Raw genomic sequence first — 22,011 nt, 5'->3', positions numbered from 1 at the left:
AAACATATAAATCATAAGTTGATAGATCAATTTACAATGCAGTGTAGCAAAACAGAAGGAAAATTAGATACAGTAGAAACGAATCTTTTTATTCTTGTAATAACATGTCACATAATGCATAACGTAAATAATATAATGTACCATAATGCATCCGAAGATTTAGATATATAAAACATAATATAGCAATTTTCTGATAAATTATAACCCATGCTTACAAAATAGGTAAATGAGGTACTTGGAATGCAATGGATAATCGTTTCGCCTACAACTATGACGTAATAGTACCTATAAATGCGACCCCCTTAGGTCGAATACATAAAAGAAATACGGAAAAAATAATAGGGTTGTACACTTATCTTTTATCAAATTCAATAAGGCTTTTTTATTTTATTTTTATTTTGTTGTTACACAGAATTTTGATGTTACCCCTCACCTACTGCAATTATGTTTTTCGTGAACGAAGAGAAACTATCTATCATATCTTTATTGTCTAATCTCATGATATGTAAGTTAATACAATTTTTTTCCAAATTGCTAATTAAAAAAAAAATCTACCCGTAAATCTTTATATTCATCACATTTCATAATTATATGGAATTCATCTCCTACTAGATTCATATTGCCGTCTATATAGAATTGTATAAGGGGGCGTTTTTCCTGATCTTTTATATCTTCCCGTTTTATGGGTAATTCAGTTGTGTGCGCTCAGTCGTTGTTTGGTGATATTTTTTCTGAAATTTATATATGGGATAAATACTTGTTTTGCTTGATTGTATTTTTTTATTTTCTGAAGGATCTGAGTTTATTTCCGTTACGGGTATCCCTATCATCAAATAAATCCAGTTTGAATTGTTCATTTTGTTATCTCCTGCGGAATTTCCTGCTTCCCATAGCTAAGGAAACAGCAAGATCATCATGTGAAAGTGAAAGTATGAGACCGTAGCGCTGGTTGTAGTATATAAGATCACGTTGAATGTGGGTCATAATTTCCGTTGACATTAATTGAACGAACATAAATAAAATGCGTTTCTGGATTATATACCATATGTGAACACAAAAATAACCACTTGCGGACATTTATGAACTTTCGAAACATCGGAATTATTATAATTGGGAAGAAACAAAAGAAGAAAACTTGGTATTGGTATGTCCGATTTATGATGACACGTATTTACGTACACGTTTTATGGAATTCACTTGAAGTGATCGTTGTTTGATTTCTCGAATCTGTCGTATTGAAGTCTTTAGAAGTTCCGAAGCTTCAACAAAGGATTCTCCATCTCAGATGCTATACAGGTAAGCTATACAAACAATTATATACACAAACCTATTTGCCAGTAGAGTTGATTTGATTGTCGCAGAATCCCCCTCCCTCTTTATTGTAATTTATAGGACACACAAATAAATGATTCTGAATGGTGCACTTTTATAATATATAATGCAGTTCAAAGGTTTATTATAAGTTTTGAATGTCTATATAACATAACAAATTAGAATAAGTCGTTCTCTTTGGCGGTAGATGACAATCAAAATAATAACAAAGCATAATAAATGAAATATAGCGTCACACAGTACAATAATCTTATCATAGATCTTGATGTGTTAAAATTTGTATACATCTTTTATTTTATATATTTGTATTGCCCCTCACAAAATGTTCAAACAACTTCCTTCATTTTATTAAAGGTATATAATGTATCTGATGTCGATTGTCTGGGAAACATTCTCCCTAGCCCAAGAAAATTTAAAATTCAAACTCAATTCACGCGATTTGGTGAATACTTTTATCCACATCTTTATCATTTTGGCTTTATTATTGCTCTACAGTTGAAAAGAAAGAGTGTACACATTTTACCGACTGTCCTAAATCCCTGACCATGAGAAAACAAGGACTGAATTTCGAGTTTCCAAACAATCCCATATGTAATTTGACCGGTCCATTAGACTTAAGCTGAATTTTTACTCGAAACGCGACGGTTTATGAGCGGTAGGCCTACATTGTTTTATGCTTGCCGATATATAAATTATTTTTTGACGCAACTCAACGCGAAGTCATGGCATTTCAATTAAAAAGATATTTTAAACTTTATTGCGGTACAGCAATGCGGTCATGCCGCACCGCAATGCTTGTATGAACGGACTTTCACTTTTGCAAAACTTCCGGCACAGCAACGCTTAGCTATTTATGATGGCAGTGGCATAAACGGGAGCGGGGAGGGGGGGGGGGGAGTTTCCATGTCAAGCAAAGTTTGCAAAAATCAGGAAGATAAGAGGAGATTTGAAAAAAAAGGTGAAAAATCGGGAAAAATCGGGAAAAATCGGGAAAAAACATTTGACAAAATCGAAAAGGAAATAGGAAGAATCGGGAAGGAAAATAAACACTGGGAAGTCCATGACTTGCCCCAGCTGAAAGGTAGGGTGCCTACACGAATGCTAATGGATGATGGTCTAGCCAGGAATTATGGCGATGAGAGCGATAACCTTTAGCCCAAGAGGTAACCATTTGGAACCCTATTCCAAAAGATAAAAATTGTAAATGTTTACAACCTTTATTTTCGATCTTTCTCAACCTTCATCTATGACTTATTAAATGGCAATCTTCCTCACTATTTAATTGAATACTGTCAGGTAATAGAGCACAGATATGGCACATGGGGCAAAGAACATGGACAACTGCCTAAATAAAAATCACAGTAATTTTCTTGCATTTGTATAAAAACATACTTTGGCAAACAATGTTGATCTTAATCATGTCTAATGTTATTTATCTTGTGATATATTGTTATATATTATGTTATCATGATTGAAACATTATTTTTTACATGTTCTAATTGTTGTTGTTGATAATCTCAAATTCAAACTAAAATTAAAACTTTGCAGTTGAGTGTGATGGTCTGAAAAGTTTGATAGTCTTTATAAACAAAACTTGAACCGGAGGGATTTTGACTTAATATGCGGGCCTACTTTTAATAAACGGAGTATTAATGCCCTTCTTACTTTCGTCGTGGTCAAGGAATCCACTCAAGGAAACCAGCCACAGACTCCTATTTGACACTTTACCACAAATCCTAAAGCATTAAAAAGACCCTAGCTCTGCCAGTCTCTTGCTGCATCAAACCAGCTCAGTAGAGCCTTTGTAGTATGCCCTGAGCCTTGTCTCACTGCGCAGACACTGTAACGCACAGCGACTGACAAGGCTTTATTTGTGTCTGCAAACTATTAGAGCATCTGCTTAGTACAAGTAGGCCTGCAGTAAAGATGGCAAAGTTTGTTTGCCAGATCATGTTTGGGGACTTTTCCCATATTTTCACAAAGTAAGCCTAGGCCGAATACGCGGTAGGTGTTATTTCCTGTTATTTCGAAGTCTCATGATATTTCGTTACTCATCCGGAAACAGAGGTCACCTCAGATAAACTCTGGATCAACAGAGTCTTCGAAAATCCCAGAGATCTATTTAAAAGGTATACATTATATACAACGGAGAGGGGGAGATTTAGAGAGAAAGACGGGGAAGAGAGAAAGACACACCCACACATACATATACATATAAATAATTATGTATATATATATATATATATACACTGTCGCTCATATTTCTCTTACAGTGTATATATATATATATATATATATAGGCTATTTCTGACAATTGGTCCACGAATTGGTATATTACCCAATAAATGGAGAAGAGAAGATAATAAAAGTTTTATTTGGTAACGAATTTTCGACGCACAGTAGGCCTACGTTGCTTGATTATTAGACGCTAAGTAAGTCGACATACTAAAACTGTTTGATTTAAACACCGAATCCTCCATTCTTCAGTTTTTATTATATATGTCTGTTTGTATGTAAATAAAGATTTTCTGTAAAGCAACTTTTACTTTACTTTGATTTTTTGCAGGATTTAGCACACCATTGATCTATCGAAGCCCGCCATCTGACGCCAAAGTTTTGACAATTGTATCAGGATACATCATGTCGGGACTGTGTGGAGAGAAAATGTTTATCTCGACATTATTTCTTGTCGCTGTCACAATGTACAGTGTTAGTGGACAAGGTTAGTTACTGAAACATGTTTGCTATACATGAAGCGATTTCTGATGCTTCCAAGATGTGTGGTTTAAACTCTCTATTGCAGGAAAAATAATTTGAAAAGTGAAATAACTGAACACTGCAAATCCTGATGCAACACGTCCATGACTAAGTCTGCCCTTCATTATTGTTTGAGATGAGAAGATGTTTGTTTCCTTCTATTAGTAAACAAAATGGGAATATGGGAAGGACAAAATAGCATCGAATTATTTGAAATTAAAGGCCCACTGCACTACTTGTAGCTACTTGCGCTCTCTATATAACAAACAATGCCTAATCGGTGACCAGTGGTCCCCCATGATCCTCTTTTTCTTATGTTAACTGAGAGCTAAGTTGATGAGATAACCACCTGTCCAGTGACCTTGCAGGGCAGTCTAATCTCTTCTATAAACTACGGCAGATAAGCTTCAAAAGAGTCTAAAATATTAAATGTGGGGGGGGGGGGGAGCTGAAACCCGAGAACATGTACAATTTTATATCACAATACAGTTAAATATCATTGTATTTTGTATTCAGGCTACCCTTCGCCTCATATCGGGGAAAATAGGACATTTGTAAATTTCATATCGTATCTATATTGATTATGAAAGTACTATCAATATTTTTTCTATTCCCCTCCTCTGTCATTATCCTGTGCCTGTCTAGCCTTGTAGCCTCATCATGGTCAGATTCGGTGAATTCTCATGGTTCTTATTTTATTCTCCATCAATACTTTATCTCCCTTACAATTCTCATCTGCACAGTTTCTCCTCTCGATTCTCGACCATTAACATAGGCGCCGGAAGTGGGGGGGCAGGGGGGGGCAGTTGCCCCCCCAGTCAAAAAAGTGGGGGGGCAAAACGCATTTTTGCCCCCCCCCAAAAAAAAAAAAACGCCCCCCCCCCCCCTCCAAAAAAACAAAAACAAACAGTAAAGGAGTAAACATGGTTTGTATTTTTAATCCAAAAGAACGTAACAATAATAAAAACCTAAATTAAATCACATATACAATCATCTGTATACAATTCCATTCAAAGAAAAAGGAAAGTTCACAGGAATTAAATTTCATAAACATTGCGCATGCCACCTATACGGTATTTATCAATGGAGATCTCTATAATAGCGATACGCGCATATCGTGGACATATTGTGCGAGAATGGGAAAGCGTGTCCGTTTTTTTTTGTTATAGGGGTGAGAAGACATGAGCCACTGGAAGCTGGCGTACTGATGGGGGGGGGGGGGGTGATGTATTTCTTATTCGAAACAAGTGATTTACAAATGTTGATGTTGTGACATGATTTTCCGGCATTTTTTCTCCATTTTTCTTGTAAGTCATACCTTTTTATGCGTTTGTTGGAAAATAAGAAATTCCCAAATTACAGTCAGGCGAAATACGCTTATTTAGAAGCCTTTATGTCATGGTCTGCAAAGTGGCTGAGCTCGACCTCCCCCCCCCCCTCCTTTTTGAAAAAGTATGTTAAAGAGAAAAAGAAAGAAAGACGGAGAAGAAAAAAAAGTGACCTGCCAATGTCACAAATAAGGTATAAAAAATGCTCATCTGACCGTAATTAAATGCTTAAAACCCCAGAGCTTACGGGGGCTCTGCCCCCGGACCCCACCAAGGGACCTAAGGCGGGCCCCTGGATGCTCATCTGACCGTAATTAAATACCTAAAACCCCCGAGCTTCCAGGGGCTCTGCCCCCTGGACCCCAACAAGGGCTCTAAGGCGGGCCCCTGGATGCTCATCTGACCGTAATTAAATACCTAAAACCCCTGAGCTTCCGGAAGCTCTGCCCCCTGGAACCCCACCAAGAACCCTAGGGCGGGCCCCTGGATGCCCATCTGACCGTTATTAAATACCTCAAACCCCTGAGCTTCCGGGGCTTTGCCCCTGGACCTCACCAAGGGCCCTAAGGCGGCCCCCTGGATGCTCATCTGACCTTAATTAAATACCTAAAACCCCTGAGCTTCAGGGGGCTCTGCCCCCTGGACCCCACCAAGGGCCCTAAGGCGGGCCCCTGGATGCTCATGTGACCGTTATTAAATACCTCAAACCCCTGAGCTTCCCGGGCTTTGCCCCCTGGGCCCCACCAGGGGCCCTAAGGCGGCCCCTGGATGCTCATCTGACCTTAATTAAATACCTAAACCCCTGAGCTTCCGGGGGCTCTGCCCCCTGGACCCCACCAAGGGCCCTAAGGCGGGCCCTGGATGCTCATCTGACCGTAATTAAATACCTAAAACCCCTGAGCTTCCGGGGGCTCTGCCCCCTGGACCACACCAAGGGCCCTAAGACGGCCCCTGGATGCTCATCTGACCGTAGTTAAATATTAAACCTCTGAGCTTCTGGGGGCTCCCCCCCCCCTTGGAACACGTCAATTGCCTTACAGAGGGCCCCTGGATGCTCATCTAACCGTAATTAAATACCTAAAACCCCTGAGCTTCCGGGGGCTCAGCCCCTTGACCCCCTGCCGAGGCTCATGCTCTGGACCCCACGCCAATTTACGATCTACCTGATCCACTTTGAAAAACGTTCCGCGGGACCTGCATGTAACGTGTAAGACTGGTGGTGATGCAGATTTTTCGTCTCTCCCCCCCCCCTTCCGAACAATTTTTCTCATTACGTCACTGCCCCTGGAATGTGAGCCCCCTGGAATGTTTGCCCCCCCAATCCCAAACTGCTTCCGGCGCGCCTGACCATTAACATTGCTTTTCTTGTTGCTATGTACGACACGATACTCCTTAGACCGCCTACTCCTGTCATTAATTTAATGGTAACAGGGCCGTAGGGGAACCCGGGGCAAAGTGGACCCCAAAAATTAGAACAACCAGAACAGGATTACAAAGTAAAGTAAAGCAAAACATTTGGTTTACAGTTTTACCTTAGGACTACCACTAACAAATGACACTAACAATGTTTCTCAAATAATCAGTTTTATTAAATGATATGAACTTAACAAAATATCAACAATCCACTTTGCCCCAGGCCTCCCCCCCCCCCCCCCCCCCCTGGGAAAAACAAACATGTAAAAACACGTAATTTTAAGCTCAAGGGTGGGGGATGCAAATTTTTAAATTTTCAAGGGCTAAAAAAAAAAATGTGCTCACTACCCCCCCCCCCCCCCCCCCCCCCCCCCCTCCCCCCTGAGCGATATTTCGGCCGGCGCGATTTTTAAAATTTCGGGAGCAAAACAAAATCACCTAATTTGTCTCCATGACGAATTCTATGTCTAGATATTTAAATATTTGCAACTAGTGTATGCATATCATGACTTAGAATAATGGTTATGATATTCCACGTTATTCGTCCCTCGCCTTCGTATTTCCAAAGGGTCTGAATGTAAACACAACTGTGAACTAAGGGCGAGGATCATACTGTTCATGCTACTTTAAGCCAGTGGTGTTCTCTTTTCTTCTTCAGAAACTAAGATAATTATCTGTGAGAGGACGACGGGTGAAATAAATTGCAAAGAGGGCCTGATCAACATTGCTACCGCTGTCTACGGACGAAGTGACAGCACAACCTGTCCTAACCCACAAGTATCAGACACGTCTTGTGCATCAGACGTAGTGGCTGTTATCGGTTCAAAATGTAACGGCCGATCGCAATGCAGCATTACTGCAACGAATGACCTTGCTGGTGATCCGTGCATTGGAACATATAAGTACCTTGAGGTAGCCTACACGTGCGAAGGTTTGTCAGAAATTCGTCCAATTTGAAATGTTTTTCTTTCTTTTTTACAATTTAGAATAATTAATTAATACATTAGTTATTTATATATTTAAAAAAAATCTAATTAGCTATTAATTTTCTTCAAATTATTGATATTTTTCATATTTTTCATATTTTCTGACCTCTAGCTGGTGTCTATTATAAATATTTTTCATCACGTGTAGTGCTTTTATCTAATCCATGAACAAGATATTATCTATTTCAAATAATTGTATTTCCATAACTCAATCAAACCATAACAAGAATGCTCACATAAAATTGATATCAATTGACGTTTGCAATTGCAAAGTTAACGTCATTTGATAATAATTTTATAATATAGAAAATGAAATTAATTTGTAATTGTACATTATCAATTGTCTAAAAGTAATCAAAGCATTTAAGATTCAAGATACAAAGGCATAATATTATCATAAATTAAGTCGAATTTCAAAGGACATTGAGAAATCCACTTAAAAGGAGATCTTGTAGAGCATTGTGTGTAGGGATGGAGGCCTTTCCCCACGCACAGTCCAAGACTTCATAACTTTGTTAAAGTAGTAGTAGCATATTTTCATGGGCTAATACGTAAAAAAATGAACACGATAACGTCAGAACACTCGAATACGAAACCTCTATGAATAGCCGGGACAAAAATATGTATCAATATTATATACATTTTCTTTCTTTTTTTGCAGGTCAGGCTACAGTTGGTCCATGTGAAGGCTGTTATACCAATGCTTGTAAGATGAGCTGCGGAAAAAACCTAACTGCTGAAGAGATTCTTGAGATCTTAAGAAACGTCAGTATATTCTTGAATTTCAGGACCATCATTTTGAAACGACGCTGTTAGCAAATAAACATGAAATTGGAAGTGGGATCAAATTGAAAAAGTAATGGAATTGGACTGACAAGGGAATTTAATTATAAATGAAACTGAAATTAAATTGAAATTTAATAAACAACTTTTTATTTAGTTCGTGAGGAAAACCCAAGGTCTATGGTTTAAAAAAAAAAAATCGCATTTTTATCATACAAGTTAGTCATATTTGGCTAGCCTTTTCTCTCTCTCTCTTTCTCTCTCTCTCTCTCTCTCTCTCTCTCTCGATTTCTCTCTCGCTGTCTTTCCCTTTATCTCTCATTCCTCTGTGTCTCTCTTCCTCTCTCTCTCTCTCTATCTCTGCTGCTCTCTCTTTGTCTCTCTTCTTCTCTGTCTGTCTGTCTCTCTCTCTATTTGATAACATCTGCATTTGATTTCGCAGGTAGAAATCACTTTAGATAACGCAGCAAATGTCGCTGAAGAGTTGGAAAACGTCACAAGCATGGGCCAGAACATCTCTCTAGAGGGGCTCAATGTAGTTGCAGAACTTCTTGAGGATATAAATGAAATAAATTCTACAGAAACAAAGGTATGTGTTTCGAATTCATTTGGATCTATTTATTCAATCATGGTTAAAGAAACATACCTGTTTCTATCAGCTGAATGCTTAAACTACTCTAGCCGGTATTTCATATGTAGAAGTGCTAATAAACAAGTTTACGGTCCCCTTTTCCTTGTTTCATAATGTTTAGTATATTCCTTACATGATGATAGTCTCGATTCAAGTGCTGTCTAGTGATTACTAACTTAAGGTTTTCAAGGTGATACTAACATAAGTCAATTACAAAGGAAGATCTCAGCATTATTCTGTCACGATGCAATCACAACTTTTTACTGGTACTCACACTATATTTTATTTTCTTGAACAACAGGTGGCTAAATCTATGGTAGGAATTGTAAATAACATCGCAGCCTTACCTGACGAACAGCTTGGTATGGCCGAAGAAGAGAATAGCTCGCCCAGCCGTGTAGTCTTGGCTCTCGAAGCACAGCTTGCTGTCGTAGAAGTGGGAAATGAAAGTAGTCGGTTTGTGGAAACCAATGTTGCTGCTGAGGTAGGGCAGACAGTCTGTACTTTTCAATTGTTTAAGAGAAGGTCACATGCCATGCAAGTTTTGAAAATGTCCAATATATTTGACATTCTACTTCGGCTGTCATACCACTCAAATGAGCGACTGAGGGATTAGGTGTTTGTACAAAATGATTATCAGTTCAATGAACCTTCCTGTGCGCCATGCCTGATAAGAGTTTTGTGAATCTCAACCAATTTAAATAATCTCAAAATCAGTAACTTCAGTAACTGACAAACAAAACAAAATGAAACTTGATCCTTGACCGTAGTGCAAATGGGTACTGAAGAAAAGTGACATATCGAGTTGGATCGTGATGCAACACGTACTTTGTTCTCTTGTCATTGTATCCTTTCCCCTCACTACCAGTAACACGAATGGAACAATAACTAGATCCAATGCAAATTTCTTGAAGTATTACGCTGACACAACTTCTTTGACTATGGAATGATTCTTGTAAAGTCAGGCTAGCTTTTAGATCTGTCATGCAATATCACTTTTATCCGATATAATTGCACACTTTCATATTTTCATAATTTGTGTGCCACACATTTCTTATGTGATGTAAGTTAGAAAAATATTTGATTAATTTTATATTCTACAGATTAGCCATACATAACTTCATCTGAACAGTAGCGAACCAATTTTAACGGCATGTTTGGGTCCTCCCTTGCAGGGACTGTTTCTGTGACCAGCTGTTGATAATTATCTGTTCATACCTGAACTGGCTATATATTTTAAAAACACTCTCATTCGGTCTTTCCGTTTCAGGTACTTGATGTGACCCCCGAGGACATCGGCCAAGGTTATACTGTCTTCATGTCTGTAACTGATGACGGTGAGAGCATCTCTGACGAAGACTTCAAGGTGGAAAGAGGTGACCTGACGCAAGAGCCAGAAGCCACCCAGACACAGGCTACACTCTTCATTCCATCGGGTTTAGCGGACAGGTTCTCAGGACGCAGAGGGCGTCTCGTCATCACGACGTATCGCGTGCCATCTATGTTCCAGGATACGGGGATTGCGCAGTTCAACCAAGATGTAGAAGAGAACAATGGACCCTTGAATTCTAGGATCATATCGGCGTCTTTCAATAACGAAAAGGTGGAGAATTTGAGCGAACCAGTCAGGATATCGTTCACTCCTCTAAATGCAGTAAGAAGATATGACAATCAATTTATTGAACTTATAGCGAATACAGAATTGTATCGCGTCACTCAATGAATATATTTACGTTGTAAAATGACACGAAATGATAAACAGAGAAAACTTAAAGTTGGCAGAAATGGATTGAGGAATTAATGGGTTCATGATAGTAAAGACCTATGGTAAAGAGAGAGAGAGAGAGAGAGAAAGAGAGAGAGAGAGAGAGAAGGAGGTAATGAAATAGAGAGGAAGAGGATATGTAAGACAAATCAAGAGAATCTGGTGTAAACCTTGGACTGTGATATCATAGGGTGATTGACATAAACAATAATTTGCAAATGCAACAAAGAACTTCATAAATCCATCCAAAAAAAAAACCAATTTAAAATAACAATGAACTATATTTTACCTCATTTTAGAGAGAAAAAAAAAAATTCGTTTAATTTCTACTTTATCTTTATTTTCAGAATGGGACCAATGCTCAGTGTGTATTCTGGGACTTTGACGACAAAGCCTGGTCTCAACGTGGATGTAACAAGACGAGTAATGACACCAGTGAAAGGATCGAATGCGAGTGTAATCATCTGACTAACTTCGGAATTCTCTTGGTACGTGTTAAACTCTTCGTCCGAAATATCTTCATGTAAACTGATTCATTTTTAATCTCTTTACTGAATTGAACAGGCTAAATCTGCCAGTCAAGAGTTTATGCTAAAACATGTTAACAGGTCTTTGCCTCAAAGGTATAGTGACCAGGCTCGGATCTACGGGGGGTTTAGGGGGTTTAAACCCCCCCCCCCCTTGGGCGGCCCAAAAAAGAAAAAAAAAAAGAAAAAAAAAGAAAAAAGAACGCACGCTGGAGAGAAACCCTTTCAAGTGCAAATATTGTGAGAAGATATTCAACTCATCTGGTAACTTAACCCAACACATGATAACTCTGGATATAACTGTGTATTTACTGTTACTTGATTTAAAAAGACGTTATCATGCACTGCTTTTTATGGTCTCCATTGTGTTAATAGATGCCAGGAAAACATCACTTACGGAGTTCAAATAAACACCCCAAAAAAAAATCGGCTCGCCGCTTCGCGGCTCGTGGACGATGCTCCGCATCGTCATTATTTTGGTCAAACCCCCCCTTAGCAAAAAGCTAGATCCGCCCCTGGTGACTAGTGTTTAGCAAATGATTACATCCATAAATACAACCCCAGAAGCTTACATAAACTATATTCTATATTCTTTAAAACTACCGACAGACAAACAAGTCAGATAAGATACAGAGGCCAAGTCTTCTGTAATTGATTAACCGATAACATTTTAAAATCTGTATCACTCTAAAGCTTCAAAAAAAAAATTAAAAAAAATTAAAAAAAAAAAAAAAAAAAAAAAAAAAAAAAAATCATTTTTGAAAAAATGCAATTCTCATGGTAGCTCAGCAATGGTCATTGGAATGACCGCTCCCATTTTGATTTAATATCTTTACAATAAGATATGATTCGTTTGGGGATTGACCCCGACAAGCAACTTTGCATTTGTTCCCCTCCCTCCAAATACTGGTTCATCATCTTATCTCCCCTTTCTCACTTAATTGCTTTTTTTTTAGGTATGTATTCTTTGTATTTTAATAATGTACATAATTGGTATTTGCATGTTTCGGGAATGGGGACAAACTTAGTAACTGAAATCCGATTCATTCCTGTGCTTCGATCCTTGGACAAGGTGTTTTGTTCACATTTGTCCCTTTAGACCCAGGGATTTTTCTTGAATACCGGGAAACACTGTGATGATAACATAAAAGGTTCTTTTTCCGTAGAATAAAATCATGTATTTTATTCTATTTCTTTGATCGAGTTCAATATTGTTAGGATATTGCTTTTCCTATGTATATTTCGTCACTCCATCGGATAAAGAATCAGCGTGCAATACCAATGTGGCTTCTCGGGGTAAATAAGACCCAATTATTGTATAATCATTTTTCTTCATTACGCCTATAAGGTCAACGTGAGATTAGAAATTCGAATCCCATAATAGGGGCTTAACTTGTGTTTAGGTGGACGATTTTAGAATAGATAATAATGTCATATTTTCTCAGTTATTTTCGACCCTTCATTTTTTTTTCCGTTATAGGATATCTATGGAGGAGAACAATTATCAGGTGAAGCAGATTTCATCCTCGAGATCGTTAGCTATGTTGGTTGCCTGATTTCAATATTGGGCCTTGTTATGACAATCTTTACATTTGCAACAAACAAGTGAGTACCATTATCAAGTGCCAAATTATTATTGTCTTTATAAATAATAAGAAACCATTTTTGTTTAGCACATGGGGATGAATTTGTACCCGCTTAAATTTATATTCTTCTTTGTTTTATTAATAGACATCAACATATAATAAAATTAATAGATGTTAATACGATGGCGATATTATTGATCGCCTTCAATGTAGACCGTTTCGAGAAAAAAAAAGGCTGTCAATGGTATTAAACGTAATGAGAACAGAAATGTGATTATCCTAACCCTGACCGGAACCATAACTGAAACAAATCAAATATTTCTCCCCTGCAAAGAAGTTATTCCAAGTCAGCTTGAGCCTTCCACATGTTCAATTGAAGGTCATTTTAGAGGATTTAAAGAAATGGTAAATTTGTTCATGAATTTTAGTTATTCCATTATGATAATGCAGCATTCACAGAGTATCTTCTGGTTTTCTTTTTCATCTCTCAGAAAGCTACGAGACCGGAAACCCAACCAGATTCTCCTATCCCTCTGCTGTGCCTTACTAGGACTCTATGTGATCTTTATAGTCATGATATCAGTGGACACTAAACGGGATGTGACTGAGCTCTCCCCTCTCCCTTGCTCGATCCTGGCTGCATTCCTCCAATATTTCATCCTGGTATCTATTTTCTGGATGGCCGTTGAGGGCTACAACATGCATAATCTCCTCGTACTGGTCCACCATTACTATTTGCCACGGTTTATGAAGAAAGCTTCGTTGATCGCATGGGGTAAGATTTCATCTGCTCCTTGAATTAATACAAGGGCGTCACTACAAGGAGGGGATGGAACGTAGGTTTTCTCCCTCCCCTCCCTCGTTCCATATGCAAGCATATGAATTAAATGTATCCACAGACTTTGAACGAGAGAGCAGAATATTCATTGTGCGTTATTCACTGTTAGTTTCCGAGTATTTGGGTTTACTCGATTTTACGAAGATCATGTGTTTGTCCGTTGGGGCGCCGATAAAACGGATTATTATAACATGACTCCACCTACCGCCTCTCCTCGCCCGAAAAGTTAATGTAGGAAATTTGTTTTTCACACTTATCATGATTGTTGGCAAGGGAATACAATTTAAAGAAGTGCTTGTTTGAAGCCCATTCTATCTAGTAGAACTGTTCTGGAGAAAATTCCTGAACCCGTTCGCTTATTTCATCTCATTTTAGTTATTTCATTCATTTATATTTCTTCAGGGTATCCCATTCAACAAAAGTTGGTCTTTCATAGGGCCCTGAAAATCCATTAAAACTGTATGCATTAAAACAAGAAAAAATCATACAACCAAGTAGCATAAACACGTAACCTCATTTTTACACCTTATAAACTAATTTCGATGAAATAATTGTCCAGATTAAAAAAACATAAATAGCAAAAAAACATTAACGAAGCAAGATGAGTAAATGTTCGTTATATATGTAGGTCACTTGCTGAGAGACGAAAAGGAAAGAAATATAGAAAGAAAGAACCAAAAACAGAAAGGAATTAAAAAGACAAAAATAAAGAAGAAAGAAGAGGGAAAAGACAGGGAGAGGAAGAAAAGGACTAATGTGAACTTGACCACTCTCAAATTGTTTGTTCTTTTTGTAGGTTGCCCTTTGTTAATAGTCGGGATTACTGCAGGTGCTTCAAGACAATACTACGCACAGACAGATTTGTACGTTTTATCATGCAGAATATCTTTTTTTAACACATCGGGTTTTTGTATTCCTCTGCTGTCGAAGGTAGTGCAGGGGAATTACTTCTGCATTATGACAGCAATGGTGTTTTATATCTTAACTGCGATTTGTGTATGTATATGTATATTTACTTTGTTATTATTTTTTGTTATGATTTTATGCTATGATTTTATGACCTAATGTCACCTTGTTGTGACAGACTGAATTTCGTGTTCTTAGACACTCTGTAAGAGATAACATCCCATTATATTGGCATCATGACTTAGCACGATCGTAAAAAACTTGAAAATCAATCCAAAGGCCATTTCAAGAGCCTATTTTACCGCCTATATTTTATAATGAAAAAGCGCTTTCTCAATGTAACATTGGCATCCTTAATATTTGATTAATATTAGTATTATTTATGTCAGTGTAATGTTTGCACATTTAGGTGACGCATATTTATCTCAAGTCTTGGTGATCGTGTTATACACTCAAGTTAGAAATATAAATCTGTTAAGATGATGTTTTATTTTATTTCAATTTTGTGTTATAGTTGCTTCCTTGCATTCTGGCCTGTGATTGGTGGTCTCCTGATACCTATTGGTGTCGTCATGATCTTCAACTTTGTCATCTATGTTCGGGTCCTCATGCGACTGAACAAAACTATGAAAGGACAACACCTGGACAAGACGGACAAGCGCCAGCGGATTCGACGTTTCCAGAACGCAGTTTGCATCTTGACTCTAATGGGTCTCACGTGGTCTCTTGGTTACCTGAGCATCATACAACCAGCCAGTGCGGTTGTGCAAGGAATCTTCACTGTACTGAACTCTCTTCAGGGGTATTTCATCTTCATGCTGTATTGCGTTAGACAGCCCCAGGTGCGCTTGACATGGCGTTCCCAGTTCAAATGCTGCTTACCTAAATATTTCACGACGCCCTCTGCGGTCAGTTCCGGTTCTGGACAACCCAGCTCAACGCTCCAGAACAGCTCAGCAGACCTGAAGGACGGCCCGTTTCCAACTCGGACTCCAGCGGAAATCCAGAGACAGGAGGCTAGCTCTACCGGAGAGACTTTCTAGAGCTTTGTATGATAATGCTGGTACAGAGTGGTGAAGACATCATGTAGAACTGATAGATTTTGGATTTGACCATAGGGTCGTAGAAGTGCACACGTTCAAGTATGTTTTTGAAGCGATTATAACAGTTTATTCCGACTGTTCTAAGAAAACATCACTTATTTCTTCTGTTACAGATCTTCTTGTAGTTGATTAAATTTCCGTTCGGATTATCGTTCATATTGCTCCGGTTGTCTCATTTTCGCTCGCTGGACGTATATAGCAGACGGCAATCGACGCATTAGACGACACTTGGTAGTTAATTTGTATGTGAGATTGCCTTGCTAAATATAAAATACAAGGAAATTTTCCATATCTTTAAACTATTAAAATAAACCTACCAACGAAACTACATAATACAACGAAATACTTGACTTAAAGTAGGGGAGTTTGGTGTGGTGCACAACTGCGCCCCTCTGTAAATAATCGAATAGTCAATGGCGATCATGAATATTCATGTTTTTGCTTACATAATGAACCAAGCAGAACTGATCTATGATAATTCATGCTCGATATCCTTCGTGTGCTTGACCTATAACCTTACAATCGCGTGTCAAATTGCGTCCAAAAGTTCGACTTGTTTAACATATAGCGACCTATTTTGACCAAATTACGATAGGTGAACTTTCACAAGTAAATGGGACATGAGGGTTCCAATGAAAAAGCTAGTGTCAACGTACGTCGGGTGGGTGTGCTTTTCGTTTAAACAAAAAATGAATTTTTAACGATATATATATATATATATATATATTTGTTTTGTTTTTGTTTTTGTTTGTTTGTTTGTAATATATTATGCTGAAGGAAATTTTTCTTCTTTTTTTTTGGTTAAAACCCCCCAAAAACCATTCGATGCATTTTTCGTTTAGAAATGGACGAGGCTTAAATTACGCCTATACAATATGACTGTCTCAAATAGATTTGTCCTGTTTTTGTCCATGACTGTATTAGAGATTGTATTTTTTAAACTTCATTGATGTTCATCGATAATCTGTTTATAAACATATAGACCCAAATCAATTTACAACGAATGTTACTATCCATATTCTGTTTGTAAACATATATATCATAAGTTAATAGATCAATTTACAATGCAGTGTAGCAAAACAGAAGGAAAATTATATACAGCAGAAACAAATCTTGTTCTTTTTAACATATGTCACATAATGCATAACGTAAATAATGTAATGTACCATAATGCATTCGAAGATTTAGATATATAAAACCTAATATAGCAATTTTCTGATAAATCATAACCCATGCTTACAAAATAGGTAAATGAGGTACATGGAATGTAATAGATAATCGTTTCGCCTAAAATTATGACGTAATAGTACCTATAAATGCAACCCCCTTAGGTCGAATACATAAAAGAAATATGGAGAAAATAATAGGGTTGTACACTTATCTTTTATCAAATTCACTAAGGCTTTTTTTAATTTTTTTTATTTTGTTGTTACACAGTATTTTAATGTTACCCCTCACCGACTGCATTTATGTTTTTCGTGAACGAAGAGAAAATATCTATAATATCTGTATTGTCTAATCTCATGATATGTATACATTGTTCTTGTCATTCGAATTTACTATAATTTTCTTCCAAATTGCTAATTTAAAAAAAATCTACCCGTAAATCTGTATATTTATCACATTTCATAATTATATGGAATTCATGTCTACTAGATTCATATTGTCGTCTATATAGAATCGTAGATAAGGGGGCGTTTTTCCTGGTCTTTTATATCTTCCCGTTTCTATGGGTAAGTTGTGTGCGCTCAGTCGTAGTTTGGTGATATTTTTTCTGAAATTTATATTTGGTATATGGGATAAATACCTTTTTTTGCTTGATTGTAGTTTTTAATTTTCTGAAGGATCTGAGTTTATTTCCGTTACGGGTATCCCTATCATCAAATAAATCAAATTTTAATTGTTCATTTTGTTATCTCCTGCGTAATTTCCTGATTCCCATAGGTTAGGAAACCGCAAGATCATCATGTGAAAGTGAAAGCATGAAACCGTAGCGATGGTCATAGTATATAAGATCACATTGCATGTGTGTCATATTTACGTTGACATCTGATTGAACGAACATTAATATAATGCGTTTCTGGATATATACCTCATGTGAACACAACAAATAACCACTTGTGGACATTTATGACCTTTCGAACCATCGGAATTATTATAATTGGGAAGAAACAAAAGAAGAAAACTTGGTATTGGTAAGTCCGATGTATGAGGGCATGCATCCCATACTAGTACTAACTGTTTATGCAATTCACTTGAACTGATCGTTGTTTGATTTCTCGAATCTGCCGAATTGAAGTCTTAAGAAGTCCCGAAGCTTCAACAGAGGATTCTCCATCTCAGAGGCTATACAGGTAAGCTACAAACAATTATGTACACAAAACTTTTTGCTAGTAGAGTTGATTTGACCCTAACCCTAACCCCACCCCCTAATATTGTAATTTAATTAGGACACACAAATAAATTATTCTGAATGGTCCACTTTTATAATATATAATGAAGTTCAAAGGTTTATTATATGTTTTGAATGTCTATATAACATAACAAATTAGAAAAAGTCGTTCACTGAGGCAGTAGATGACAATCAAAATATTATAAAAGTATAATAAATGAAATATAGCGTCACACAGTACAATAATCTTATCATAGATCTTGATGTGTTAACATTTATATACATCTTTTATTTTATATGTTTGTATTGCCCCTCACAAAATGTTCAAACAACTTCCTTAATTGTATTAAAGATATCCTCTATCTGATTGTCTGGGAAACAGTCCTTCCTAGCTCAAGAACAATTGAAATTCGAACTCAATTCACACGGTTTGGTGTATACTTTCAGTGTCCACATCTTTATTATATTGGCTTCATTAATTATCTACAGTTGAAAAGAAAAAGTGCGAAAATGTTACCGACTGTCCTAAATCCCTGGCCATATCAGAAAACTAGGACTGAATCATGGCTGGATTCGGAGCTTCCAAACTATCGTGTCATTTGACCGGTCCATTAGACTTAAGCTGAATTTATACTCGCAACGGTTTATGAGCGGTACATTGTTTTATGCTTGCCGATATATCGATTATTTTCTGACGCAACTCAACGCAAAATCATGGCATTTCAATTAAAAATGTATTTTTAACTTTATTGTGGTACAGCACTGCAGTCATGCCGCACCGTAATGCTTGTATGAACGGACTTTCACTTTTGCAAAACTTCCGGCACAGCAACGCTTAGCTATTTATGATGACAGTGGCGTACACGGGAGCGGGACGGGGGGGGGGGGGGAGGCGGAGAAGGAGTTTCCATGTCAAGCAAAGTTTGCACAAATCAGGAAGATGAGAGGAGATTTGAAAAGAAAAGTGAAAAATCTGTCAAAATGGGAAGAAACATTCAGCAAAATCACGAAGGAAATAGAGAGAATCGGTAAGGAAAATAAACACTGGGAAGCCCGTGGCTTGCCTCGGCTGAAAGGTAGGGTGCTTACACGTACGCCAATGGATGATGGTCTAGCCAGGAATTACAGCTTCATGGTCTAGCCAAAAATTGCATGGAATTGAAGTACGGGGAACCACATGCAAACCCTTATTGTATTTTTCTTACCCAGAAAATGGCGATGAGAGCGATTACCAAGTACAAGTAGGCCTGCAGTAAAGATAGTAAAGTTTGTTTGCCAAATCATGTTTGGGGACTTTCCCCATATTTTCACAAAGTAAGCCTAGGCCGAATACGAGGTAGGTGTTATTTCCTGTTATTTTGAAGTCTCATGATATTTCGTTACTCATCCGGAAACAGAGGTCACCTCAGATAAACTGCGGATCAACAGAATATTCGAAAATTCCAGAGATCTATTTAAAAGGTATACATGATATACAACGGAGAGGGGGAGATTTAGAGAGAAAGAGGGGGAAGAGAGAAAGACACACACACACACATACATATACATATAAATAAATATTTATATAATATAAAGGCAATATCTGACAGTTGGTCCACGAATTGGCATAATATGTCGCAATAAAAGGAGAAGATATATAAAGTAGTATTTATTTCCATAGAAAAGCATATACAATGTAACAATATAACAATACAAAATAAGATAACAAGGAATCTTTCCTTCACATAGTGAATAGACATATTATAAAGACGTGAAAATCGTGGCCCAGGACGTTGACATTACTCAGGCAGGGCCTAACATGTAAACATATACATACAAACATATATACTTGTTCTAAGATCATTAGCAGTCAGAAGTATCAGTTATGATATGAAAAATTAATTATGGGGTTCGTTCAATCTAAAAATATAATAATATTTATGTAATGTAGAACGTAATGGTAAAGTTTAGCGGAGAAGAAGGATGAAGTGGGAAAAGGGAGGAAGAGAGACATAGCAAAGGAGAGAGACGGAGAGAATGAATTTACAACAGATTTCTTGATTGCATCTCACGGAGAATAAGCTGTATCGTATTATACACACATTTGTTATAAAAGTTGACTTATCATTATTTAAAGAGTTCTCATGAATTTTGTAGTAAAAATTTTGGTCATTTGCTTCTAAATAATCACACATTTGAGTTGCTATAAAAGGTACATTGCATAGTTTACATTTATAGTTTATTCATAGTTTACAGTTGATGATAAACTCGATTAAATTTAAAATCACTGATTTGTTTGTTGTTGTTAAAAGAATTAATGTCCAAGTATATATTTTGGTAGTTGACAAATACAATTGTAGCATCGAATTTCATTATTTAGTAATTGATTTGATAAAAATTGACACAAAATATACTTTCCAATTTCAATTCAGTCATAGACTTCAAACTATAATCAGTATATATCAATATCTAACATTCAGCTGTTATATTCGTGTCCTCCTGGTTCCTACACGTATTTTTCACATCTATAGGCTGTTATTGGAGGAGTGGAGGTAATGTCCATGCTGGGTCTTGTCTTGCATGGAAGATTGAAAATGATGACACTACAGCCATTTTTGAAATTTGATTTGACAGGGTTTTGGCGGTTACGTTTGCGTTAGCCATTTTGATTAGTGATTTAAGTGACTGAAAGTTGTGGTTAGTTAGTAGACCGCGACTCCCGACTTCGAATGCTATAAGGGATACATCAAAATTGCGGGCCGAAATGTCATGAATCAGGGGGGCATATTTATTACATTTATACTCATGGGCCTTGGAAATATTAAGGTCGAATGGGACAGTTAGTTCAAAGATGAGCAGTTTCTTTTCGTTGGGCCAGTAGAGAACTAGATCGGGTCGGTCAGTTGTTGGTATTACTTCTCGTGGGATAGTTGAGGATGCATGGGCATTGGGCTGATTGAGATCTACTATTATTTCGGGGTTGGGTGTATCGTTTACTGTTGCTTTTGTCTTGGTGAGGGCAGTGTGTATGACGTTAAGTACATTATCATGTCTCCAAGTGTATCGGCCTTGGGTGAGTTGCACGTTACAATAGTTCAGGACGTGCAACAAAGTTTCACGGTTTCCACATAGGTCACATTTATCGGAGACGTTTTTGCCCCAACGTACAAGGTTTGATTTGGTTGGGAGTGTGTCAATGCTTGAGTTCAGAACGAATTGCTTTAAATCCAACAAGTTTTATTTGGTCACGAATTTTCGATGCACAGTACGTCGCTTGATTATTAGACGTTAAGTAAGTCGACATAATAAAACTGTTGGATGTAAACAACGAATCCTCCACTCTTCACTTTTTATTATATATGTCTGTATGTATGTAAATACAGATTTTCTGTAAAGCAACTTTTACTTTACTTTGATTTTTTTGCAGGATTTAGCACACCGTTGATCTATCGAAGCCCGCCATCTGACGCCATAGTTTTGACAATTGTATCAGGATACATCATGTCGGGACTGTGTGGAGGGAAGATGTTTATTTCTACATTATTTCTTGTTGCTGTCACAATGTACAGCGTTAGTGGACAAGGTTAGTTAATGAAATACATATACATTATACATGAAGCGATTCCTGATGTTTACAATAAATGTAGTTTAAACTCTCTATTGCAGGGAAAATAAGTTGAAAAGT

General features: G+C 37.3%; 2 protein-coding genes across 2 annotated transcripts; both read left to right on the top strand.

Annotated features, from left to right (window-relative positions):
- Positions 1–3,896: 3,896 nt before the first annotated feature.
- On the top strand, positions 3,897–10,953 carry LOC115926081. Its single transcript, XM_030990472.1, has 6 exons — positions 3,897–4,054; positions 7,489–7,776; positions 8,478–8,581; positions 9,042–9,188; positions 9,532–9,714; positions 10,501–10,953. Exons 1-6 carry the CDS (start codon positions 3,973–3,975, stop codon positions 10,951–10,953), a joined length of 1,257 nt encoding a protein of 418 aa, XP_030846332.1. The 5' UTR covers positions 3,897–3,972.
- A 2,658-nt stretch (positions 10,954–13,611) lies between these two features.
- On the top strand, positions 13,612–16,156 carry LOC100891332 (CD97 antigen). Its single transcript, XM_030990200.1, has 3 exons — positions 13,612–13,883; positions 14,743–14,809; positions 15,367–16,156. Exons 1-3 carry the CDS (start codon positions 13,682–13,684, stop codon positions 15,893–15,895), a joined length of 798 nt encoding a protein of 265 aa, XP_030846060.1. The 5' UTR covers positions 13,612–13,681; the 3' UTR covers positions 15,896–16,156.
- The last annotated feature ends 5,855 nt before the right edge of the window (positions 16,157–22,011 follow it).

This window comes from Strongylocentrotus purpuratus, unplaced genomic scaffold, assembly GCF_000002235.5.
Source record: "Strongylocentrotus purpuratus isolate Spur 01 unplaced genomic scaffold, Spur_5.0 spur5_contig_844, whole genome shotgun sequence".
Taxonomy (NCBI): Eukaryota; Metazoa; Echinodermata; class Echinoidea; order Camarodonta; family Strongylocentrotidae; genus Strongylocentrotus; species Strongylocentrotus purpuratus.
The sequence above is the reverse complement of the archived record's forward strand: the minus strand, read 5'-3'. Positions and strand labels throughout refer to the sequence as shown.

What these genes read in the sequence shown, in the direction of transcription:
- LOC115926081 (XM_030990472.1), top strand. Translation starts at nt 3,973, where the DNA reads ATGTCGGGACTGTGTGGAGAGAAAATGTTTATCTCGACATTATTTCTT. An exon ending in GTACAGTGTTAGTGGACAAG is followed by an intron (nt 4,055 to 7,488) that starts GTTAGTTACTGA and finishes TTTCTTCTTCAG; the next exon opens with AAACTAAGATAATTATCTGT. An exon ending in CGAAGGTTTGTCAGAAATTC is followed by an intron (nt 7,777 to 8,477) that starts GTCCAATTTGAA and finishes CTTTTTTTGCAG; the next exon opens with GTCAGGCTACAGTTGGTCCA.
- LOC100891332 (XM_030990200.1), top strand. Translation starts at nt 13,682, where the DNA reads ATGATATCAGTGGACACTAAACGGGATGTGACTGAGCTCTCCCCTCTC. An exon ending in AGCTTCGTTGATCGCATGGG is followed by an intron (nt 13,884 to 14,742) that starts GTAAGATTTCAT and finishes TTCTTTTTGTAG; the next exon opens with GTTGCCCTTTGTTAATAGTC. An exon ending in TACTACGCACAGACAGATTT is followed by an intron (nt 14,810 to 15,366) that starts GTACGTTTTATC and finishes TTTGTGTTATAG; the next exon opens with TTGCTTCCTTGCATTCTGGC.